Source organism: Nelumbo lutea, chromosome 4 (genome assembly GCF_056320005.1).
Source record: "Nelumbo lutea isolate HS-2025 chromosome 4, American lotus-T2T, whole genome shotgun sequence".
Classification (NCBI taxonomy): domain Eukaryota; kingdom Viridiplantae; phylum Streptophyta; class Magnoliopsida; order Proteales; family Nelumbonaceae; genus Nelumbo; species Nelumbo lutea.
This window is the reverse complement of record NC_142687.1, coordinates 29,785,226-29,806,139: the sequence shown is the minus strand read 5'-3', so window position 1 is coordinate 29,806,139 and position 20,914 is coordinate 29,785,226. Positions and strand designations below refer to the sequence as shown.

General features: G+C 38.8%; 1 protein-coding gene across 8 annotated transcripts in view; it reads left to right on the top strand.

Annotated features, from left to right (window-relative positions):
- The window catches only part of LOC148854907 (LEAF RUST 10 DISEASE-RESISTANCE LOCUS RECEPTOR-LIKE PROTEIN KINASE-like 1.2), a 30,774-nt gene extending 13,057 nt beyond the window's left edge, over positions 1–17,717 (top strand). For 2 of the 8 annotated variants that reach the window (XM_088986549.1, XM_088986546.1), the window contains exons 2-4: positions 16,098–16,409; positions 16,520–17,352; positions 17,489–17,717. In XM_088986549.1, the coding sequence (XP_088842675.1) occupies positions 16,098–16,409; positions 16,520–17,352; positions 17,489–17,530 (1,187 nt within the window). In that variant the 3' untranslated portion in view covers positions 17,531–17,717. Of the gene's footprint in view, positions 1–11,434; positions 12,966–14,764; positions 15,786–16,097; positions 16,410–16,519 lie in introns of those variants that run through there. The other 6 variants (XM_088986545.1, XM_088986544.1, XM_088986550.1 and 3 more) reach the window with 5 other exon arrangements.
- The last annotated feature ends 3,197 nt before the right edge of the window (positions 17,718–20,914 follow it).

Here is a 20,914-nt window from a genome sequence, read left to right as displayed (position 1 = left end):
CAATCTGTGCCTTTGAGAAGTATCTTTATTTTTCTGGGGCAACATTAATTTTTTCACAACACAGGTATACTCTTCATGTTCGTATGGACCCTCTTCATCTTCCCCATCAGGTCCACAGTATACTTCATCCTCTACATCTTCTTCCTCCTCCCTTTCTACCATATTAACTGCCTTCCTCTTGGGACAGTCACTGGATCTATGTCCAACCTCATTACATTTAAAGCATTTAATAGGAGCAGGCTTTGCATAGGGATTACTGGGTTTATGAAGGTTGGAAGGGTTACCTCGAGTATGTCCTCCTGTAACAACCTTACCGGCGTTATCCGTACTACGTGCCTTATCTTGGAACATCAATTCTACTTTCAAGGCTAGGTTCTTTGCTTCCTGCACACTAAGAACCATCTGTACACCAATTTTATCTCTGATGGACGGTCTTAAACCGCTTAGATAACGGGCTGCCTACTGGTTATCACTTTCAGATAATTGATTTCTTTAAGTTAATCTAAAAAATTCAGATGTATATTCATTAACACTACGAGAACCCTGCGCACACCTCTAATAAGATTCAAACATATATTGTTCATAATCAGGAGGTAAAAATTTACATCTGATTAATTGTTTCATGCGCCTCCAGGTTCGAACAGGACCCATTCCTTCTCTCATCCGGGTCTCTCTCATCCGTTCCCACCAAATAGATGTGCCTCCCTTTAATCGGAAAGCTACCAGTTTTACCCTTCGTTCCTCTGGTATCTCCATGTAATCAAAGAACCTATCGACTTCTGTGATCTAATCCAGAAGTCCCTCTATACCAAGATCTCCACTAAAAGTAGGAATATCTACATTGAGTTTAAATTCATCATTATTCATACGAGGATTGAAATTACATTGATTGTGCCAATTTCTACCGTTTTTGTCATTGCCGGGAAGAACTGGAGCACCACCAAATTCGAAATCATCATTATTGTCATCGTCAAGGATTGGACGTCGGGACGCAGTAACGACGGGTGGTCTGTCGTGGATGTCTCCTTTGATCTGCTGTGGATTTTCCCGGTTTCATGGGACAACCTCTCGTAACAAAGTTTGCAGTTGCTCAGTCACCTCTGCCAACTGCCGTTCGATGTTACGTGTGGCTGTACGCTGTTCTTCGATTGCTCTCCAAACAGCTGGAAACCCCTGATCTCCGTCACGGGGTGGGTTGCGACTGCTACCGTCTGGGTTGGACATGACTGGGCGAATTCCCTGCTCTGATACCACTTGACGCAGTGTGGAAGCAATAAACCGGGCTGGCTATGCAAGCACCGGGCGTTCGCTAGTTCCTAGCGAAGAACACCGAATTCTCTAGGAGAGAGAAAATGTGGCAAAAATTGAAGAGGAAATCTGAAGAAATTCTGAAGTATGAAATTGATTAATAATTTTGGGAAATAACAGTACTTATAATACATTGAAAAATTATAAAAGAACTAGGAAAAGAAATTAGATTTGATCTAAACATCTCAAACTTGTAGATAGGATCAAACTCTTCTTGACTTGATCTCCCCCGTCCGATCTCCCTTGATCTTATTCATGCACGAATCTTGGATTATCTAAAATTCTTGAATTCTTGATGAGTCTTGGATTCTTTGAATTCTTGATGAGTCTTGAATTCTTGAATTCTTGATGGATATTGAATTCTTGAATTTTGATAATTCTTGAATTCTTGAATTATCTTGGGATAATCTTGAATTTTTGAATTATCTTGGACTCTTGAATTTTTGATGTATTTTGAATTCCTGAATTATCTTGGATTCTTTGAGTTCTTTGGCTTATCTTGAATTCTTCCCATGAGCTGTCACCCATATGATGAGATGGGCGTCCATCAAAATATATTAACAGCAGCCTCGATTTCTCCCCCTTTGTTTATGAACCTGATGATCCTTATCAAAATATATTAACAGCAGCCCAAATTAATTGCTCGGATACTTTTAATTCTCGTGAGGCACTTCTTTATTATGGTATTGCATCAGCGACCCAATTACACAATCAGGTTGGGTACCCAGGTATGCCGTGCGAAATAAGAGTGATAGTCCCAGTTCCTCCAACAGCTAACCAGACGTTGGTCAAGAATTTCTCGCTACTCGGCGATGTTATTAGCCAAGGGTTCTGGTTGCGGTGGGATGATGGTGAGTATCTAAACTACCAACCCTGCAAGGAATGTTGGAAGTCCGGCGGACAGGTGCAGTGTCCAGGTTGCTCTTGTCCCTATCGTATTAGTTCTGAGACCAAAGCTACCTGTTCTAACAATACTCCGGCTGCAGCCATCTCTCCACCTTCGGTAGCTACAGATAGAGGTATGCACATGGATGTTTCTTTCAAAGCTTTGTATTGTTTTTAATTTTCTATTTTCTACACACCCTTAGGTTAGGTTAGAGTCGTTAGACATAGGAGGTAGGCAACCAGCAAGAATTCTTACAGGCAGCGCTCTCTAACACCACTCCGGATCCATCTCCTACAACCTACAGGCTACAGATAAGATGCGGTCATATATGATCGGGTTGGGCTGCGATATCTGTTCCAATTTACAACTTTCAAACAAGATGGAATTTGGATTTCCTCCCCATACCAACTTTCATTCATTGATGATCATGGGGAGATGTTCCAACTGCGAGGTTGTGTCATCGCAGCATGTTTTCAACATAATCAGTATCCATACATCTCACCATAAGACGGGGACCTACTATTTATAAGATGTGCGAACACCAATAATATTGGAACATGTTCCAAGAGTTTTTTGTTTTTTTTTTTTTGTTGGGAGGAGATGGGACTAGTGATTTGGTGCCTATGAGTCAGTATTAATTAATACTTTGTATTGATAGCGAAGGAAACATAGAAATTGAGTACTCAGACGGTAGACTTCCTAACTTGACCGCATGGCATGTTGACTGGGACAGTGCTTGTCACCTTCCTTGAACTTGAAGTTGAAGAAGCGACTTTTAATGGATAACTTTTGATCAGTTAGAATGGTAGATATAAGTGCAAGGCCTGGCAATCGGGTTGGATCGCATTACGGCAATTTCGGGTGAAGTTTTGGGTTGGATCGGCAAAGGTTAGATCCTAATCCTAAATATCCACGTTAGGGTTGACCCATAGGTTAGATCATGATTTTGAAAATTGGAATTCTTTGAGCCTTTGACACCGGTTCTCAGGTCAAATGGTCTGAACATCATAGTCCAAACCCTGGTCATCAAATGGTTTTTGGGTCCAGAAACAGACTCGGAGCCATGATCGATTTTTGAGTCGGTTGGTCCCATCGTTCGATGGGGTCTGGTTTTCAAAACCATGAGTTAGAATGATTCAATTATTTAGATGATATTTGACTGAAGTCAACAGTTTTTAACAAAAATATGGATTTAATAATTTGGTGGGAATAATTCAACCATTCAAACGAATGCTGATTTGAAAATTAATGTTAGTGTGAAAAAGGAACTGACAGTGGCCCATGGCTCAACCCATCCGATCTAAATTCTTTTCGGGTCGGTCAGGTCATATCACCTTAATTTAGTTCTGATCATTAGATTGGGGATCTTAAGTTTGTTTTTGGTCTGGTCTGGTCGGAATCATGGGTTGAGTCCACTTTTTGCCAAGGCCTCCTCCTACGTTCCCTCTCGTGATTTCCCAAATACACCTTTGAATCACTTATTTCTCTCAGCTTCACGTAATTCAATCTTCAGCTCTTCCCATCTTTCCTGCTTCATTTACCTGTTGATCATCGTCGTCTTCATAGTAGTTCAGCTTCCTTCGTCTTTATGTAATGAAGAGGATACCATCTTCAGTAGTATGTAAACGACTATAAACGGTTCAAATCGTATGCTATACTGTCAGAAGCAGTTCCAGCAGGCTTGATTTGAACTTGTACTCTGTAGATGGTTAGACAAAATGGCATGTCTTCACCTGATGCGGAATTAAGAATTTTGGATGATAAATTTGTGATTTGGACTAGAAACCAATGTTCACACGAAGTAGGACAACTGTCAATATTAGTTTGATAAGCTAAGATTATTTGATATCTTTATGCTTTGTTTTATTTGATATAAAATAAGAGACAACTCAACTTTTATCAAACCAAAAGCAACTTTAGTGTTTTATGTTGAGGCCCATGTCACTAAGGATCTATTCTTCTTATCAAACCAAAAGCAACCTTATCATTACCTTTTTTTTCTATTTCACTTTTTTCTTTTTGACTTAACCTTGCCTCCTTTTAAAAGTAGATATTTTTGCCTTTTCAGAATTTGATATAAGATTCAGTTTGGAGAGAGTATAAATACAAATATGTATAGTACAAATATATAGGATTTTAGAAGGAATGCAAATACAAATATGTACAATATAAATACATATAAAATACAAGGTTTTGCACTCTGCATATTTGTATTTGTACTCATTCCAAATTGAGCTTAAAAGGTTAGATGGAGAAGGAGCCCAAATAGAAATGTGTATTTGTACTCATTCCAAATGGAGCCTAAGCCACACAAGATTTTGCACTCTATACATTTGTATTTGTACTCTGTCCAAATTAAGCAAATCACATCAACCAACATTTAAACTTTTTTTTTTTTTAAATAAAAAGAAGAGGACCTTGTTATTCACCCTTAAAAAGCTAAATTAATTACTTTTTAATAAGATTCAAAGTTTTTTCCTCCTTTTTCATCCATTCGTTGACATGCTTAGCAGGAGTCCTTTCATTGGTGCTTCTCTCTAAAGCACCCAAATGTTGGACTGGCGCTGGCCTACATGTTTCATCGTAGTGTCCTGCCAAGGGCTGTCAATGGATCCAATATTGGTCCAACTTGACCTGGTCCAATATGAATCTATTATAGATGCTTTGATTCAATTCAATCCAGTGAATGCTCTGAATCATTCTGGACTGCTCCAATTCAATGTTTAGATCATCCAATTTGTTCAAATTGGTTTTAATTTAAATTGTATTCAACCCAAACCTGGTCTTTTGACACCCATACTCTTATCTTCTGTCAAATAAATCGGATATTGGTTCAATATGATCCTGCCCAATATAAATACATTACATAAGAACCAGGTCCAATCCAATAAATACTTTGGACCATTAAGTATTTATTGATCCATCCAACCTGTTTAAATTGATTTTGATTCGAACGGTCCAATTCAAACCTGGTCCGCTAATACCACTAGTTCTGTCGACTCTGGACCCGTGGCCGAGCTTGAGCCTTCTCACTTCTCTAGAAAGTAGAAACTGAGGTAGCCCTTAGCCTAATCGCCTAAATTGATGACTAACCCAACACCAAACTTAACGCCTGATCCCAACTACTTAGTATTGAACTAATGGGCTTGCTGGATATTGAAGTTTGAAATTTTGGGGCCAAGATAGATTCGACTATTCTTCTCTACATAATCTCTCTCTCTCTCTCTCTCTCTCTCTCTCTCTCTCAATTAGCCCTCAAATCCTCGCCAGCCATGTTGCCCATCCCTTTTAGGCTCAAGTTTGCCCTTCTATTAAAGGATAATAAGAAATAAGGGTCTGTTTGGTTTGTGATTAGAATTGGAATCAGAATTCCTTAGAATTGGAATTGGAATGATCTATTCCTCTTACCTGTTTGGTTCAGATAGGGAATTGGAATCGGATTCTGATTTATGCTGTTTGGTTCATTAAGAATATGGAATCAGAATCAGTCATGATTTTCAATTTTGCTCCTAATAAAAATAAAAATGCAGAAAATGCATGAAAATATCAGAAAATTACAGAAAACTTGTTGAAGTTCTCTGCTTAATGCAGCCTTCAGGTTGGGCCGATTTGGTCGAACCTTATAAGCCGGAATCAATGTTGAATAGTGTTATAAAGCAATATTAATTAAAAATATTATATATAAAATAATATTTGTTATTTTAATTTGTCTTTAAAAAGTTAATATTCGAATTCAAATATTAATATTATAAAAAATTAATATTAAAATTAATTTAAAATAATATTTATAAAATGCTAATATTATTAATATTATAAAAAATATTAATAATCACTTAAGGGGAAAACATTGAATGATGCGGTGAAGTAGGGAATGACCCCCATGAATAACGAGGAGAAGTAGCGATGACGTTCATCGGACCATCATCACCATTGCCGATCGAACAAGGTACCAAGTCTGGGACAAACCCCACATGAGGTTGAGTCATCCCGGCTTGGGAAGAGGGGACGATCACTCCCACTGCCATCGTTGTCATCAACGACATTTGAAGCTAGAAACAATCGTCACCATCACCATCTTCCTCCAATCCTTCACCGTGCTCATCCTCGAAGTCTCGCAAGCCTTGTTTTTACAAGACCAGCACCAAAACAACCCACTCTACCCTTTGATCGTCTGCATCATCAACATCGACATCTCGATTGACGACCTATAAACCGATCATTTCTGATTAGATAGAGACATCGCCGTTGCTGGGCTCATCGATTCAATTTCACTATGGTCAGGTCTGGTCTGCAATAGAGAGACAGAGGAGGAATGAAAAAGAGTGTGAGAGAGAGGAAAGGAAGAAGAAGAGAGGAGAGAAGCAAAATTGACGGTGATTTACCTTGTTGTTGCCGGAACCTCAGTCCAAATCCGTTTTTCAAACTTCAGCTGTAAGGGGAGAGGAACGAGAGATGAGGGAGAGAGGGTTAGAAAGTTGGAATTGGATAGTGAAACGGGTTTGAGGGCTTTTATGTTATTTCATTTTTATTTTAAGAAGCGGGAATGAGATTCCAATTCCTGGGGGGTGGGCGGGGGGTGGCCATTCCCAGGTTCCCTCAAATGAGGGATTGCCATTCCGCCAGAAAGGAGAATCAGATTCCAATTCCACCCAATCAAGTTCCTGAAATTATTCTGATTCTGATTCTAGACACCTATTCCTGTGAACCAAACGGGACTAAGTATTGTGTTGTCATTTTTATTAAAATTATATTATTAAATAAATAAAATTTGAGTAATATAGGGTCCGACCCGGTACAAACAACCTTCTCTCCCTCTGTTAGTCATAGAAATGGAAACATTATAGTACAGAAACAGATATTTCTTTTATGGACGGTGGATGATGATATCTGAAAGTTCTGTTAGTCCATCTGTGAATTGCAACCACATCTTTCTTTTCTTGTCAAATCCAACTTATTGTTTCAAATTTTCGCATTTGGATTGCCAATTGGCCAGTGCACATCACCCTACAGCGTCATAAAAAGAATAAAAATTAGAAAGGGTCTTTGGCGTTAAATTGCTGCTGGTGCTGGGTTGCCCAATCTAATCTCCGATGGTAATAACTGTGGTCGTAGGTGCTTATAACAGCCATCTGATGATCTCTACCAAATCAATGAAGGTTTAGTGATTCCCGATTCATACCAATACCAAACAAAACCCCCACCAGATTCTAAAAATACCAATAACAGCCATCCGTGTATTGAAGATCAAACAAAACCCCCACCAGATTCTAAAAATAGCAAGGCTGGACTTCTGGGATAATAGCTGTCAGGATAGACTCGATAACAGGACTACCCTTGATTACAATCACTTCGACTATGCTCACACTGATGTAAACCTGACGCTATACTATGATTGTCCATCATACAGATGGATACCTCCGGAGCCCATTCCTAAATTTAATTGCTCCATTCATGGTATATCTGACGACGTTTACCCTTGGATGGAATCCACCCCGAGCACACCCAGTCAAATCCAATTATCTACGTTGTGCACTAGCGTCCTGATACCGGTTCTCCCGATAAGCTACGCCTCTACAACAGTAGTCATTGCCAATGAATCAATTTTGCAGACGATTCTGAGAAATTTTGCACTAGCGTCGTGACAGCTATTAGCATTTTTGTTAAAATTATTATTTATTGGTTAATATTCAATTGCTAGATGCCTTTTGTTTCAATTTATTTAATCATATAAATTGCAAAAATCAGACATTTTATGATCAACTGTATAGATTACTACATAAATACATAGGGGTGTCAATGGTATTAGAAAGTCTGATTTCGAATTCAAGACTCAACATAATTGAATCGAATTCGGATAATTCGACTATTTAGTCAATTGAATTCGGATGTAACCTAATTCGATTCGATAAATATTCAAATTTGGTTGATTATTTAATTCTTATATATAATATATAAAATATTTAAATATTTTATATAATTTATATATATATATATATACTTTATATAAATAAAATATTTATTTTATATATTTACTAATTACTTAAAATATTAACTAGTTGAATTCAAAACGAATTGATTCGGATATTGTCTTATTCCATTCCTTAATTGGATTTTCATGAATTCATTGATCTGAAAGGTATCGTAATATGAATATGATATTTATTTGGGAATTTGTAAAACAATGAAAGATAAAATAGACATTTCAATCTTTTTCATCAACCAATCGTATTTATTTGGAAATTTGAAAAACAATGAAAGATAAAATAGACATTCAGTATTTTTCGTCAATGTTTGATGAAGATACAATTGCCAAACAAACCTAGAGATTCTTCAAGAGGTTGTGCAAACGGTTACTTTTAGTCCATTTCTAAAGCGTAGGGGAAGGTAGGCAAAACAAAAGAAGAAATCGCTTATGTATACATCTCCATCAGCTTGTTCGCGTGCTTGATCACGGTGAAAAATGGGGAAGGTGTTTCTACTTTTCTGATATTCGGTTCAATAAACCATTAATAATATAGGGCTGTTTGGTAAGTCTTTTGAGAAGATCTTTTCGTGGCTTTGATAGTCAATAGATGTATTGAGTTTTTTATATAAGATCTGAGTAGCCCGAAAATCATTTGACAGATGCACATCTTTTCGTGCATCATTTCTGGTCTTTTTGCACAAGATTAAAATTTGGAAGACACGGAAAGTTTCATTTAGAGTTTCTCAAAATCAGCCAACAATGGGCCTTCCACATCTTTTTGGCGCCCCATCTTTTGGTGGTGAGATTATTTGCATACCAAACGGGAATAAAACGATTTTCGTCTTCCCGGCTTGTGAGCTGCCAAAAGACCGTGCCATAAGACATGCCAAACGGGGCCATAGTTTCCAGTCTTCCACTGATCGATAACACCAATCAGATTTGCTTGTTCCACCTTATGCTTTCAATAGATTCATCCTTCCCACTCCTATCACAACAACCTAGTAGCAATCAGCAGATTAAACAAGAAATGGGTCTTGACTCTGACTGAAAAACCCATTTCAACTCAAACCAACCATAGAGGAAGAAATTATCATTCTTCCTCCCCATCTACTTCTTCCTCCGGATCTTCTCTTCTTTCTTTGTCTGTTTTGTCCTGTTTTCTGACTTTCTCCCATCGTTTCCACGCAGATGGATCGAACCAACTTCACCAAGTTGGTTTTCCCTGTATCGATCAATATCATAATCACCATCATCTTGTTCAGCACCCTGGTACGAAAAACTCAATCAGCAGACCCAAAATTCGAAGATTATGAGCCTCGAAACTGTGGGAAAGGTCCAAACATAAGCTACCCGTTTTGGATACCTTCTCTCCAGAAATCTTATTGCGGATACCCAAACTTTGAGATCACCTGCAAGAACCGGCAGTCCGTCCTGAACATGTCCGACGATGATTATCTCATCTAAGATATCTTCTATGGAAATCATTCTCTTTTGGTGGTCAATGCGTGGGCATTGGGGAATGAAACCTGCCCAGCTCCTCTGCACAACTTTACCGATCGAACTCCCTTTGTGTTCGGCCCAGATCACTTGGAACTCTTCTTCCTCTACAACTGTACTGCTTCTGCTCCTGCATCTCATTTGACATTCTCCGTTACTTGTTTTGACAATAATACCTATCATCACTCCTTCGCAACAATTGGGCATGAGTGGCAGTTGGCATACCTGAATTCGTCTCTTGGGAAATGCAGCGATTTTGTTACTGCTCCTATAGACATGGATTATTTTACAAATACAGAGAGAAAGGACTACAGGGAGTATTTGAGGAAGGGGTTTCTTCTGGAATGGACTGCAAGTAATTGCAGTACATGCGAGGAGAGCGGCGGGCATTGTGGCTTCTATAATAAAGAAGTTGTGTGTTTCTGTCAGGACGGGAGGTATCGCCTGAGCTGCAGTGGCGGTAAGCCCATCGGAGATCCCTGATTTTGTTTTTCAATTATCTTAGAGTATTTCCCTTTAAGCATTATATTTACGCATGTAGAAATTGCCTGGAGAAGAAACAGAGAACAAGAGGTCTCTCTCTTCTTTCCTTCCTTTTGCTTTCCTGATCTTAGTTTGCAGCATTCAGCTTGGAAATTTGAATTGTGAATTAGGAAGTTCAAGGACTAGAGAGCTCCACTGGGTGGCACATCAGCGAACTGCTAAGTGATTCCTCCCCCTTCAATCAATTTTTGGTCCAGATATTAGCTCCATGTGAAGAAATTAATATCTGATACAGAGAACCATTCCCTGGTTAGAAAAGACTTCTGTATCATAGGTCTAATTCTTAAAAGGGTGCCTGAAACCAAAAAGTGAATTTGACCCACATCCTAACTCTCTTATTAATGGAAAGCTTTTTGGTTATATATTGGATCATTTACCTTATATGTCCAGTTGTTCAAAGTTCAAACATGACTATTGACCAAATGGTTCATTGCTTCCATAGTTTTTCTGACCAAAGAGACTCACACAGCTTTTCTGACTAAATTGACTCGTAGAAAGAGCTTTTGAATTACGTGAGTTGTGGTTTGTGAGAACCGGGAAGTGCATATATAAGGGGGCCTTTTGTTTTGAAAGGGGAAAGTTGGTAAATGTGATTTTGGTTTTCATTTATTAAGAATATTATATTCTTTTTTTAAATTAACGTGGAACTAGGTGTGAGTAGTGTGGTAAGGGGTCAAGAAGACTGAGGGCCAAGGGTAGGTTAAAGGCTCTGATTGACAAAATGGTAGAGGGAGAGATCCCAAGGTCTTGAAAGGAAGGAACTAAAAGGGTTTGATTCCCACTACGAAAGGGAATCTTTGATTCGGTATCGGTTGTCAGGGGGACACCGCTAGGATTTTGCCACGTGTTTTATAAGATATCTCAAGGATGAGGTTTCCTTTTGTCTGAGGATTCTCATAATACATGTAGGTTACTCCTTTTGCGAGTCTCATAGGCCGATGTGGCACGGATGACGTCAATACTAATCTTATGTGTTCTTTCTAATCTTATTGGGCATTCTATCATGAGGGATACTTTATGCTCTGAGGTTATTGTAGCCTCGCGATGGCTTTATGTTCATTGCAGGCCCGTGGTGACTCTAAATTTGCCTGTACAAGCTCAGAATTCATCGCAGGTTTATGCTTGAGTCTTGAACTCATCACGGTTACCTTTATGATATCAGTTTAGTACTTTTTGCGCTACTATGGTTGTGATGATCAAAAAAAAGTTTATTTTCCGAAATATCATTAAGGATAATGACTTTTTCATTTGGAAAAAAGTTACTAACAATTAAATAGAACAAAAATGCACCTTTTATGACTAAAATGATTACTGAAAAACGAACGGGCCTAAAATTAGTAAGCACAAGGATCTTCCTCATCGAATGCCTTTTTATCTCTTCCCTCCATCACAGCATTTTCCTTTTGGTACATACAATTACTACACGTTGGTGTACCCGTAACCCGTTTATTGCACCCTCCTGCTTCCTTTCTTTCTGTGATATTTTGGGTAGCATTTCTCAGCTTTGACCTTTACCAAAGAATAAAGAAATAGCCAGCCCTTTGCCTTGTATTAGGGTCACCTTAGTCATTTGCCTTGGCCGTCCGGTTTCAGTTGTCTACGTGTAGCCATTTGGACCATATGTAGTCGGATGGAACTCCCCCAGATAGAGACGGGCACAAAGTCAAATTGAACCTTTATGATCTTTGCATCAAGCATCTTTAGGTGATGGTCATTAATTTGAAGTATTCAACAATCAACAGTTGAATACAAACCCGTTACTTTGAGCATTAAAGTCAATATTTAAGGCAGAGAAGGGCCACTGTGCTCCATTGAAGAAGCATGGAGTCCACGGACCACCGGAGGTCAAGCCAAGAGCACACCAAGAACTTCCAAAAGAAAAAGATCCGTCAAGCCTACCCCTAAGATTCATCGCCCATCACCACCCTTTCTATCTTCACTTCTGCACCTATAATTCCCTTCACTCCTTCCTTATCATCTCTTTCTCCCCATCTCTCTGCCTTTCCCAAATGAAATTAAAAACACTCTTCATGTTCAGAATCTCCTTCCTCGTCTTTGTACAAAATAGCTTTCTATTACTATTACTAATAGAAACGGTTCTTTGCGTTGACCAACGATTCGGAATTTGCAAGCCTCAAATCTGCGGGAACCAGAACATAAGCTATCCATTCTGGATCAATGACACTAACATACTACCTCAGTACTGCGGCTACCCAGGCTTTGAGATTTCCTGCAAGAGCGACAAGCCTATGCTCAAAATCTCTGAGAATGATTATATGATTCAAGAAATCAACGACCAAAGCCAATCTGTTAGGGTCACGTACCAAGGGGCTGCAGATGATTATTGTCCATCTCCACTTTATAACGTTAGCCTGGATCGAACTCCCTTCAGATTTCACAACGACCAGGCTTATCTCTTCATCTTCTTCAATTGTAGCTCTCTTCTGGATGATGCACACTCACGCTACAGGATAAATTGTACACCCCATGATAACACCTCCTCTCCATTGGCCTTATTTAACTCTTCTTACTTATTCCAAGAATGCGACAAGTCGGTATTGGTACCGGTTGAGAAGGAAATTGGGGATGAAATATTTCAGGGTAAGATGTACCGGGAGATTTTAAATAAGGGGTTTTTGTTGAGATGGAGTGCTGCCAACTGTAGTGATTGCTTAGAAAGCGGGGGGCAATGTGGATTTGACTGGAAAGCATACAAGTTCAATTGTCTCTGCCGCGATCGCCCTCATTTGAAGAGTTGCCTAGAAGGTAAGCCTTTGATCTCTTTCGTTTTCCTAGGTAGACAGACTCTTACATCTATTGCGAGTTCACCTTTTGCTATCGTCACTCCCTTCGGAGTTCGGAGTAGTAGAACATGCCGTCACTGAGGACATGTGTCGAATAGAGGAGCGGCAATGCCAATAAATGAGATGGCAATAGCAATGCCCTTCCTCACTTATTCTATTTTATATTCGTTATGGTTTTTATTGGTTCTCATTCTTTTCCCCATTTGATCGCTAAGATGGTTTCCATTTTGGGCTTTACATTTTTCGTCGTACAATTTGCACTATTTTCCAATATCAAATTTGTGCTTTATTGCTCTCCTGTCCAACACGCTTTCCGGCACGAGACATCACAGAAATTGTCATTAAAATGTTACAGTAGTACGAAATCAAGCACTGAACCAAGATTCGACCAGCGGCTAGCGTTATGTCAAAAGAAAGGGGATTTTCACACCAACGTCTGCTTCCTGGACCTGGCCAATCAGCAAAATCTCTTGAGTCCTGGTTTTCCTACCCATAAATATCGAGCCTGAACCTGAAGCGTGGTCCGTCGCGTCAATTCGCTGTAGACTTTTCCCTCCAAAGTCCAAACACCTGAGTTTCCTAGAAGAAGAATTTGGGTAAAAATCGTCCACCAATCACATAACTTTGTTTCTAGGATTCTGCATTATAAAAGATTCGATAGCCACAATTCCTGTGCTGGCATCCCAAGAACCTTTTATGTTTGGAACATGTTTGAAGGCTGCTGCCCTGTTCTTCCCTTCTGGTGAGAGAATTTGCCTTTAAAAATTACAAAAGCTCTTTTTGTCAAAAGCGAAATCAGGCAGAAGGTTCAGAGTGGAGGAGTCATGTGTAGTAACCCAGTAAAGTATAGAGTCTCCAATTTCCATTGGTTCCAACACTTTTCATTTAAATTTTTAAATTGACTCTTTTTGCCGAGTTTAGCTTCCGTCAGGGCAAAGCCCATTAGAGCAACCTTTACGGCCTTGCATTGATGCTTTATTTCATGGAGATATTCCCAATGACGGTTGGAATGGTGTGGCCACGGGTGCCCTGAGGGAAGCCGATCTTTTTGCCTCGGAACATTCCTCTACTCTACTCTACCCATAGTTGGAACTTGGAAAATCATGACATGTGTTGTTGCATGACCTTTCATTGTTTGAACTTTGAACTAGGAACCCTTTCATTTAGACAACTATGAAAATTGTGAGGGCTTATGAAGACAAAATTAGGAGATCAAAACCTACACATCCATAATACATAGGAAATGGAAGACAATGCCTTTTTCTTCTGTCATCCTTCTGTTTGATTAAATGCTCATCCTTCAACTTCAAATGGATATCTTGTTTCTCTGTTCTACTTGGGGAAGAGATACAGAGTGATAACCAAGAAATTATCGTGTTGTAAATTATTTTATTGGGGAAGACAGAGACCCAAGTGATCAAGTCTCTCCGTCTGTGGCACTCTCAGTCTCATCTCATAGCTATATTTCTTCGTCTATGGGTTTTCTTTTTGCATTCCCTTTGAGCACGGAAATGTATAGCGTACAAAGGAAGGAGGTTGCTTTAATGTGCCATTGCTTCCCGTCGGTTCTTTTCTTGACGTTTCAAACCAGTAGAACATGCCAACGATTTCTTCGTGGACTTTTCCTACGTCCATTGTTTGATTTGATTGGATATTACATAGTGGTGGTGAGTGTGAAGACTGGTCTTACTAGTCAACGGAGAAGGTGAGTAGGAAACTTACTCAACCTGCTAGGATGCTAGCCCGGTGACTCCGAAGTCTGAACTACAACGAATGAGAATGAGAGAGCCCGCTGATTGGATCACCGCTCTTAAAGCGGAACCCAATACTCATCACTCCTTCACAAGTCTTTGGTTCTGTCCAATCAACTGACGTGGCAACCAAGAAATTAATTTCCATTGAGCGATGGGATGCAAGTGTCAGGACCTCTCTTCTCTGATAAAATGCATATAAATAGAGAAGAGGGAACATACGACGGGGTTGGGTAGAAAGATCGGGACTCTGTTAGGTGGGTCTTTGTGGTTGTCATTCGTCTAGTACTGTGAGATGGACACCCATGGCTTTGTTGTTGGTGGTGTTTACTCCTTCCTCTTCCTTGTGTCATTTCACTTGGCTCTTCATTCAGCTGATGACAACTTGGAACAGTCGTGTCTTCCATTCCACTGTGGGAACAGTGTCTTCTCCAACGCTACCCACCCGGAATGCGGACTGATGAGCACCTTACGTTTAGAATGTCCAGATGGAAGACCCACGATCCTATTCGGCTTTGGCGAAGGAGAAAGATCTTACCAAGTTCAATCTATTTTTGGTGATAATAACACAATTGTGATACGTGATTCCTCACTCCATCGCAGCTTGGAAGTTGGCTTATGTGATGACATAAAGAATTTCCCATCATCCACTTTCGATTCTCTCTCCTTTAGAGTAATTAGCCCCAATTTGACTTTGTTCAGTTGCAAACGTGAAGATCATCATCATCATCAGTTTCAGCCCCTACAGCTCCCTGGGTTTCATCAGTACCCACATTGCCGAGACCATGATCTATTCTTCGGTAATCACAAATTTGAACAGAGTCTGCCGTCTATTCCAGATAGATGTTCGGTCTACCAAATTCCCGTGCGTGAACCAATGGATGGGGATGACCAGCTCCTGCCTCACTTGGAGGCCGGGTTTTCTCTTCAATGGGAATTCCCCCCGCAATGTAACAAGTGTGACAGGAAAGAACTCCGTTGTGTTAGAAAACATCAAAATGGAACCTTGACATGTCCAAGTCCAACTACAGGTACAAAACATACAACTTGGAATTTGGGAACAAAAATTTACTTTCTTCATCTTTTTCACTTTGCTTTCTACGTAAATATGTTTTTCATCATCACCCATTCTGGATTATCAGATCCCTAATTCTACGTGCTTCTAGAATCTTGCCACTCGCTTTTGTTACAGGGTGGTCTCTGGTCAATTGGTCATATCATATCTAGACCGGCCTGCCTATCTATTTACTTCTAAGAGGAATTTATAATTTTTTTTTTCTTTTTATACTTGTATCCAATGCGTCTAATACTGAGTTGCTGTTCTTTTTTTTTTCTTTCTTCAGACAAGAAAAGATTGGTATGGAGGGTTGCACTAGGTATTGGCTCCGGCGTTATAGCGGGGGCTTTCCTTGCAATATGCATCGTCCTTCGCCGGAAGAAACTTAAGTTTGGCCTAGTCAAAAGCAAAGATATTTCCACACCTTCAACTACCGTCTCTTCTAATCCATCGTCGAGGACCAAGGACCTCGAGAGAGGAAGCATCTTCATGGGAGTCTCCATCCCCATCTTCACCTACGAGGAACTTGAGGAAGCCACTAACAATTTCGATGCCTCTAAAGAACTTGGCGATGGTGGCTTTGGTACTGTCTACCATGGTAAGTTCCACTTATGGCTGCAACAACAAGAGGAATTGGAAAGAATAAAAAGATAACGATTAAGGAATACTATGTTACATTGATAGCTGTTGTTTGATTTCCTTAACCAGGAAAGCTCCGGGATGGACGTGATGTTGCAGTCAAACGCCTCTACGAGAACAACTACAGGCGTGTTGAGCAATTCATGAATGAGGTCGAGATCCTCACCCGCTTGCGCCACAAGAACCTGGTCACCCTCTACGGATGCACCTCACGACGCAGCCGTGAACTCATCCTTGTATACGAATACATTCCCAATGGCACCGTTGCCGATCATCTCCATGGCGATAGAGCAAAAGCCGGTGGACTGCCATGGTCTATCCGAATGAGCATTGCCTTAGAGACCGCCAGTGCGCTGACCTACCTCCATGCTTCCGACATCATTCACCGTGATGTCAAAACCAACAACATTCTGCTCGACAACAATTTCAGTGTTAAAGTCGCAGATTTTGGACTATCTCGTCTCTTCCCCACAGACGCAACCCACGTCTCGACCGCACCACAAGGGACTCCCGGCTATGTCGACCCCGAGTATCACCAGTGCTACCAGCTTACTGGCAAGAGTGACGTGTATAGCTTTGGTGTCGTCCTGATTGAGCTCATATCATCAAAGCCGGCAGTAGATATCAGTAGGCATCGACACGAGATTAATTTGGCCACCATGGCCATGAACAAGATCCAAAACCGGGCGTTGCACGAGCTGGTTGACCCTGATTTGAATTTCGAATCAGATAGTGCAGTAAGGAGAACGGTGACAGGGATGGCAGAGTTGGCATTCCGGTGCTTGCAATATGACAGAGAGATGAGACCTACAATGGATGAAGCATTGGAGATTCTGAACGCAATTGGGAATGAGGATTACAATGTGACGAAGACAGAGGAAGTGAACACCCAATCAGATCAGGTGGGCCTGTTAAAAAATAACAAACGGCCACTGACGTCCCCAGTCACAGTGACCTATCCATGGTCCAGTGAGAAAACTACACCCAATACCAGTAGTTAGGTTTTCCATGTCAATTGATATCTACTCTCTTTTGCAGGTAGATGATAAACATTGTGTTCCAGCACTCCCAATCAGATGAAACTTAGTGGGTTGCAGCTTCATTTTCTTTTCATCTACTTGATTTTGCCGTGTTGTTCATGTTCAAAAAAAAAGGGTACATGAGAGATGTCACCATTGTATTAGCTATAAGTTTGAATGGCCATGTACATAATGAAAAGAATTGTATTTTGCTGCCTTTATCAAGTTGATGTTCATATTCGAGATCAGGTTGTTTGCTTGGCTCTCTTTTATTATTAATCAACTAGATATTCAAGGCTGTTTGATTAATGAACTCTCATTTATTAATTAGCATTCTGCTGCCATTGCTGGATATGCTAACCAGCCGATCATAGATGATTCATCAATCAATCAATTTTTTTTTTTTTTTGAAAGGCCTAAGCCAAAAATCATTCAATAACAAGCAATCGTTCAATTGGGAATCCTGTTGAAATTATGGGAAACCATTAAATTATCAGCGTTCACATCCCATAATTTCAATAAAAAAGAGAAAAAGAGAGGGCTAGTCTTAGCCACGCGGTGCTATGAAAGGTGATCGTGTGGGTGTGACTAAGCTTGCACTTTTTTTAGTTCCGAGTACGTAAAGTAATGGACCGTTTGACAAGTTTTTGAAAAATCTTCTGAAAGTTTTAACAGACACTTAAAAGACAATGTAGGCTTTTGCATCAATATCTTATCAGTTTAAAGGCCATTTAGTTAAAACGTCTGTGTGTCTTTTCGCACGAAGATGAATTGAAAAAAAGAAAAGAAAAGAAAAACTTTATTTATAATTTCCCAAAAATAGTTCAAAATAGATTTTCCACGTCTTTTTTGACGAATAGAACTTTTCCCAATCAAGGGAAAAGACCAAAATAATGCCAGACTTCTAAAAAACTGACAACCTACATGAAAAAACACACTAAATAATGCAAAGGTGAAGCGGGAAATTAAATTGGGTTTAGGTGACCTGAGATACACGACGGGAGACGGGACTTCACTAGGTAACAAGCCCATCCCCCATTATATTTGAGGTTTTAACGTCGATATCATTTACCTACCCTTTGCTGAATATAACGACAGAAATTGCATACTTGAAAAGAGATGTCTTTATTTTCTTGACTAACCCCTGTGGAAAAGCATTAATTTCTTTGATCATGGTCAATAACTAATTGCTTGTACAAAAAGGAGTAAGTGACAGGCAATTGCTTGACTTTAATATTAAGGTCCCTGTTTGGCAATTGTTTGATTAAACTATTTAAATATAGCTATGGTTTGATTAAACTATTTAAATATATTAAAGTACAAAAAGGGTCAATTACTTAAATATAGCAATGGTTTGATTAAACTACTTAAATATGTTAAGGTGTCCGTTTGGCAAGATTTCCCAATAGCCTAAATGGTCCAATAATGTAATGAGCTTCCGGGTTTTGTCTTTAAAAATCTAGACCATTTGGTAAGTATTCCAGTCCATCACGATCTGTAGAGATGCTTAATTAAATATTTTAAGTGTAGAAAGACAAGACATTTGATTTGAAGCTTCCATATTTTTAGTCATTTTATGCTTTTACGAGATTTTTAGGGTATAGGATTTTTTGTTCCTCTGTCTTTCACTGCCAAACAAGGAAAGGTCACATTTTAGTTTTCCAAGCTTTAAAAATCCTAAAAAACCACACAAGAAGACTTACCAAACACCTCCTAAACGTAACTTATGGGATGGATCTATTTGGCACAAATAACACGTCATATACTAAATTTTCATGCTAAGTTGCTAATTACTTCACCCTTAAAATAAATATCCCATTCAATTCAATTCAATTTTCCTTTAGATATTGATTATTTTGTCTTTGCTCTATCGAAAAGCTTCAAATAGATTCAGTTCAGATTAGGAGATCCAATCCAAGTATCCAGCATTTTGGTGAAAAGGAAAACATTTTGGAGGCCTTATCAGAGAATGATGCATACTTGAAAGACAACTTGATGGAGACTTCACCTTATGTTTAAACAAGATAATTCGTCTTTGGGTTCTTATCATTAATGGAGTAAAAAAAAAAAAAAAAAATACAAGCAGAGAGAAACAGTTCAAGCGGACAAATCCTCACCTTAATGGATGATCGCAAATTCGTGGTGGGTAAAATAAAATAGAAGGATAGGCTCAGTCAAATATAAATATATACAGTACAAATACATACAAAACTGAGCCAGCCATATTTGTATTTGTAAGGTTTTATACTCTACATATTTGTATTTATACTCCTTCCAAACTGAACCATAAGAACAATAGATAGGGCAAATAGAACCATAAAAACCGTAGATAGGGCAAATAGAGCCCTCGCTTTGATAAAAAAAACCCTTAACCTGATAGAAAGAAATATGGAGATATATAGCAAGACAGTGAGAAGAGAACTTACTGAATTGACCAAATTTGGTAAAAAAAAAATGGTTTTTCTCCCATTACTGTTTGTGCAATTATTTATTTTCAAAGTCAAATGACCAAATTTGGTCATTTAATATGTAAAAAGTAAAAAATGATTAAATTATATTGTTGGATCATATCAGATTGTATAGGGGTGGGTCTATATTTTATAAATGGATTGAATTGACTATCCTTAACTTGATAGAATTTGAATCAAATTCAGACAAATGGATATTGTTTGCAGCCGTATATTGTGATACATAAACACATAATTTAGCGTTACTGCACCACCACCATGAAACTTGCAATATGAGTTCTAATGTTGCATATTACATGTTTATAGAGTTCAACTACATATTAAGTCAAAATTTCAATTAATTATATTATGTTTACTTTCCATCAGTTTTACATTTTAGTATTTTGCAGGATGTATTTATTATTAGACTTTTTTTTTTAAAGAGTAAAGAAAAAAAAGTCTGTTTAAAGATTCAACCGTGACATATGCTTTATTAATTATTTATATGTTTTTGAGGCCCTGACATGTCACTTCATCACTGTTTCAAGTGTTTTGCTTCACAGTGCAGTTCCCATGTTTATTATAAAAGTACTTCTAGAACGTGTTTGTTTTCTTAGAACTAATCCAAGTTTAGAACTTACAACAAATTAAATAGGGGTTTTCTAAAATTTAATGTTAACTTAAAAACGAGATGCCTTAGGCCCTAAGAGTTTTATTTGATAAAATTAATTTGCAATTATAAAATTTTGAAGAACAAGATCAAAATAAGTTCCGAAATTTGCACTGCGCCTAATAGCAGATAAGCATGTTATTTCACTGTTTGCAAAGGCCCAATTATTCATTAATGGAAATCACGAACTCAAACAAAACAAATGGAGTGTGGGTAGATGTTCTCATTCCCCAAGTTGAAATGCATCAAATTTCCTCCATTGCCACAAAACTGAAAATTGCCATCTTGTCTTTTGGTTGTCGATCTGTGTTTTTTTTTTTTTTTTCTT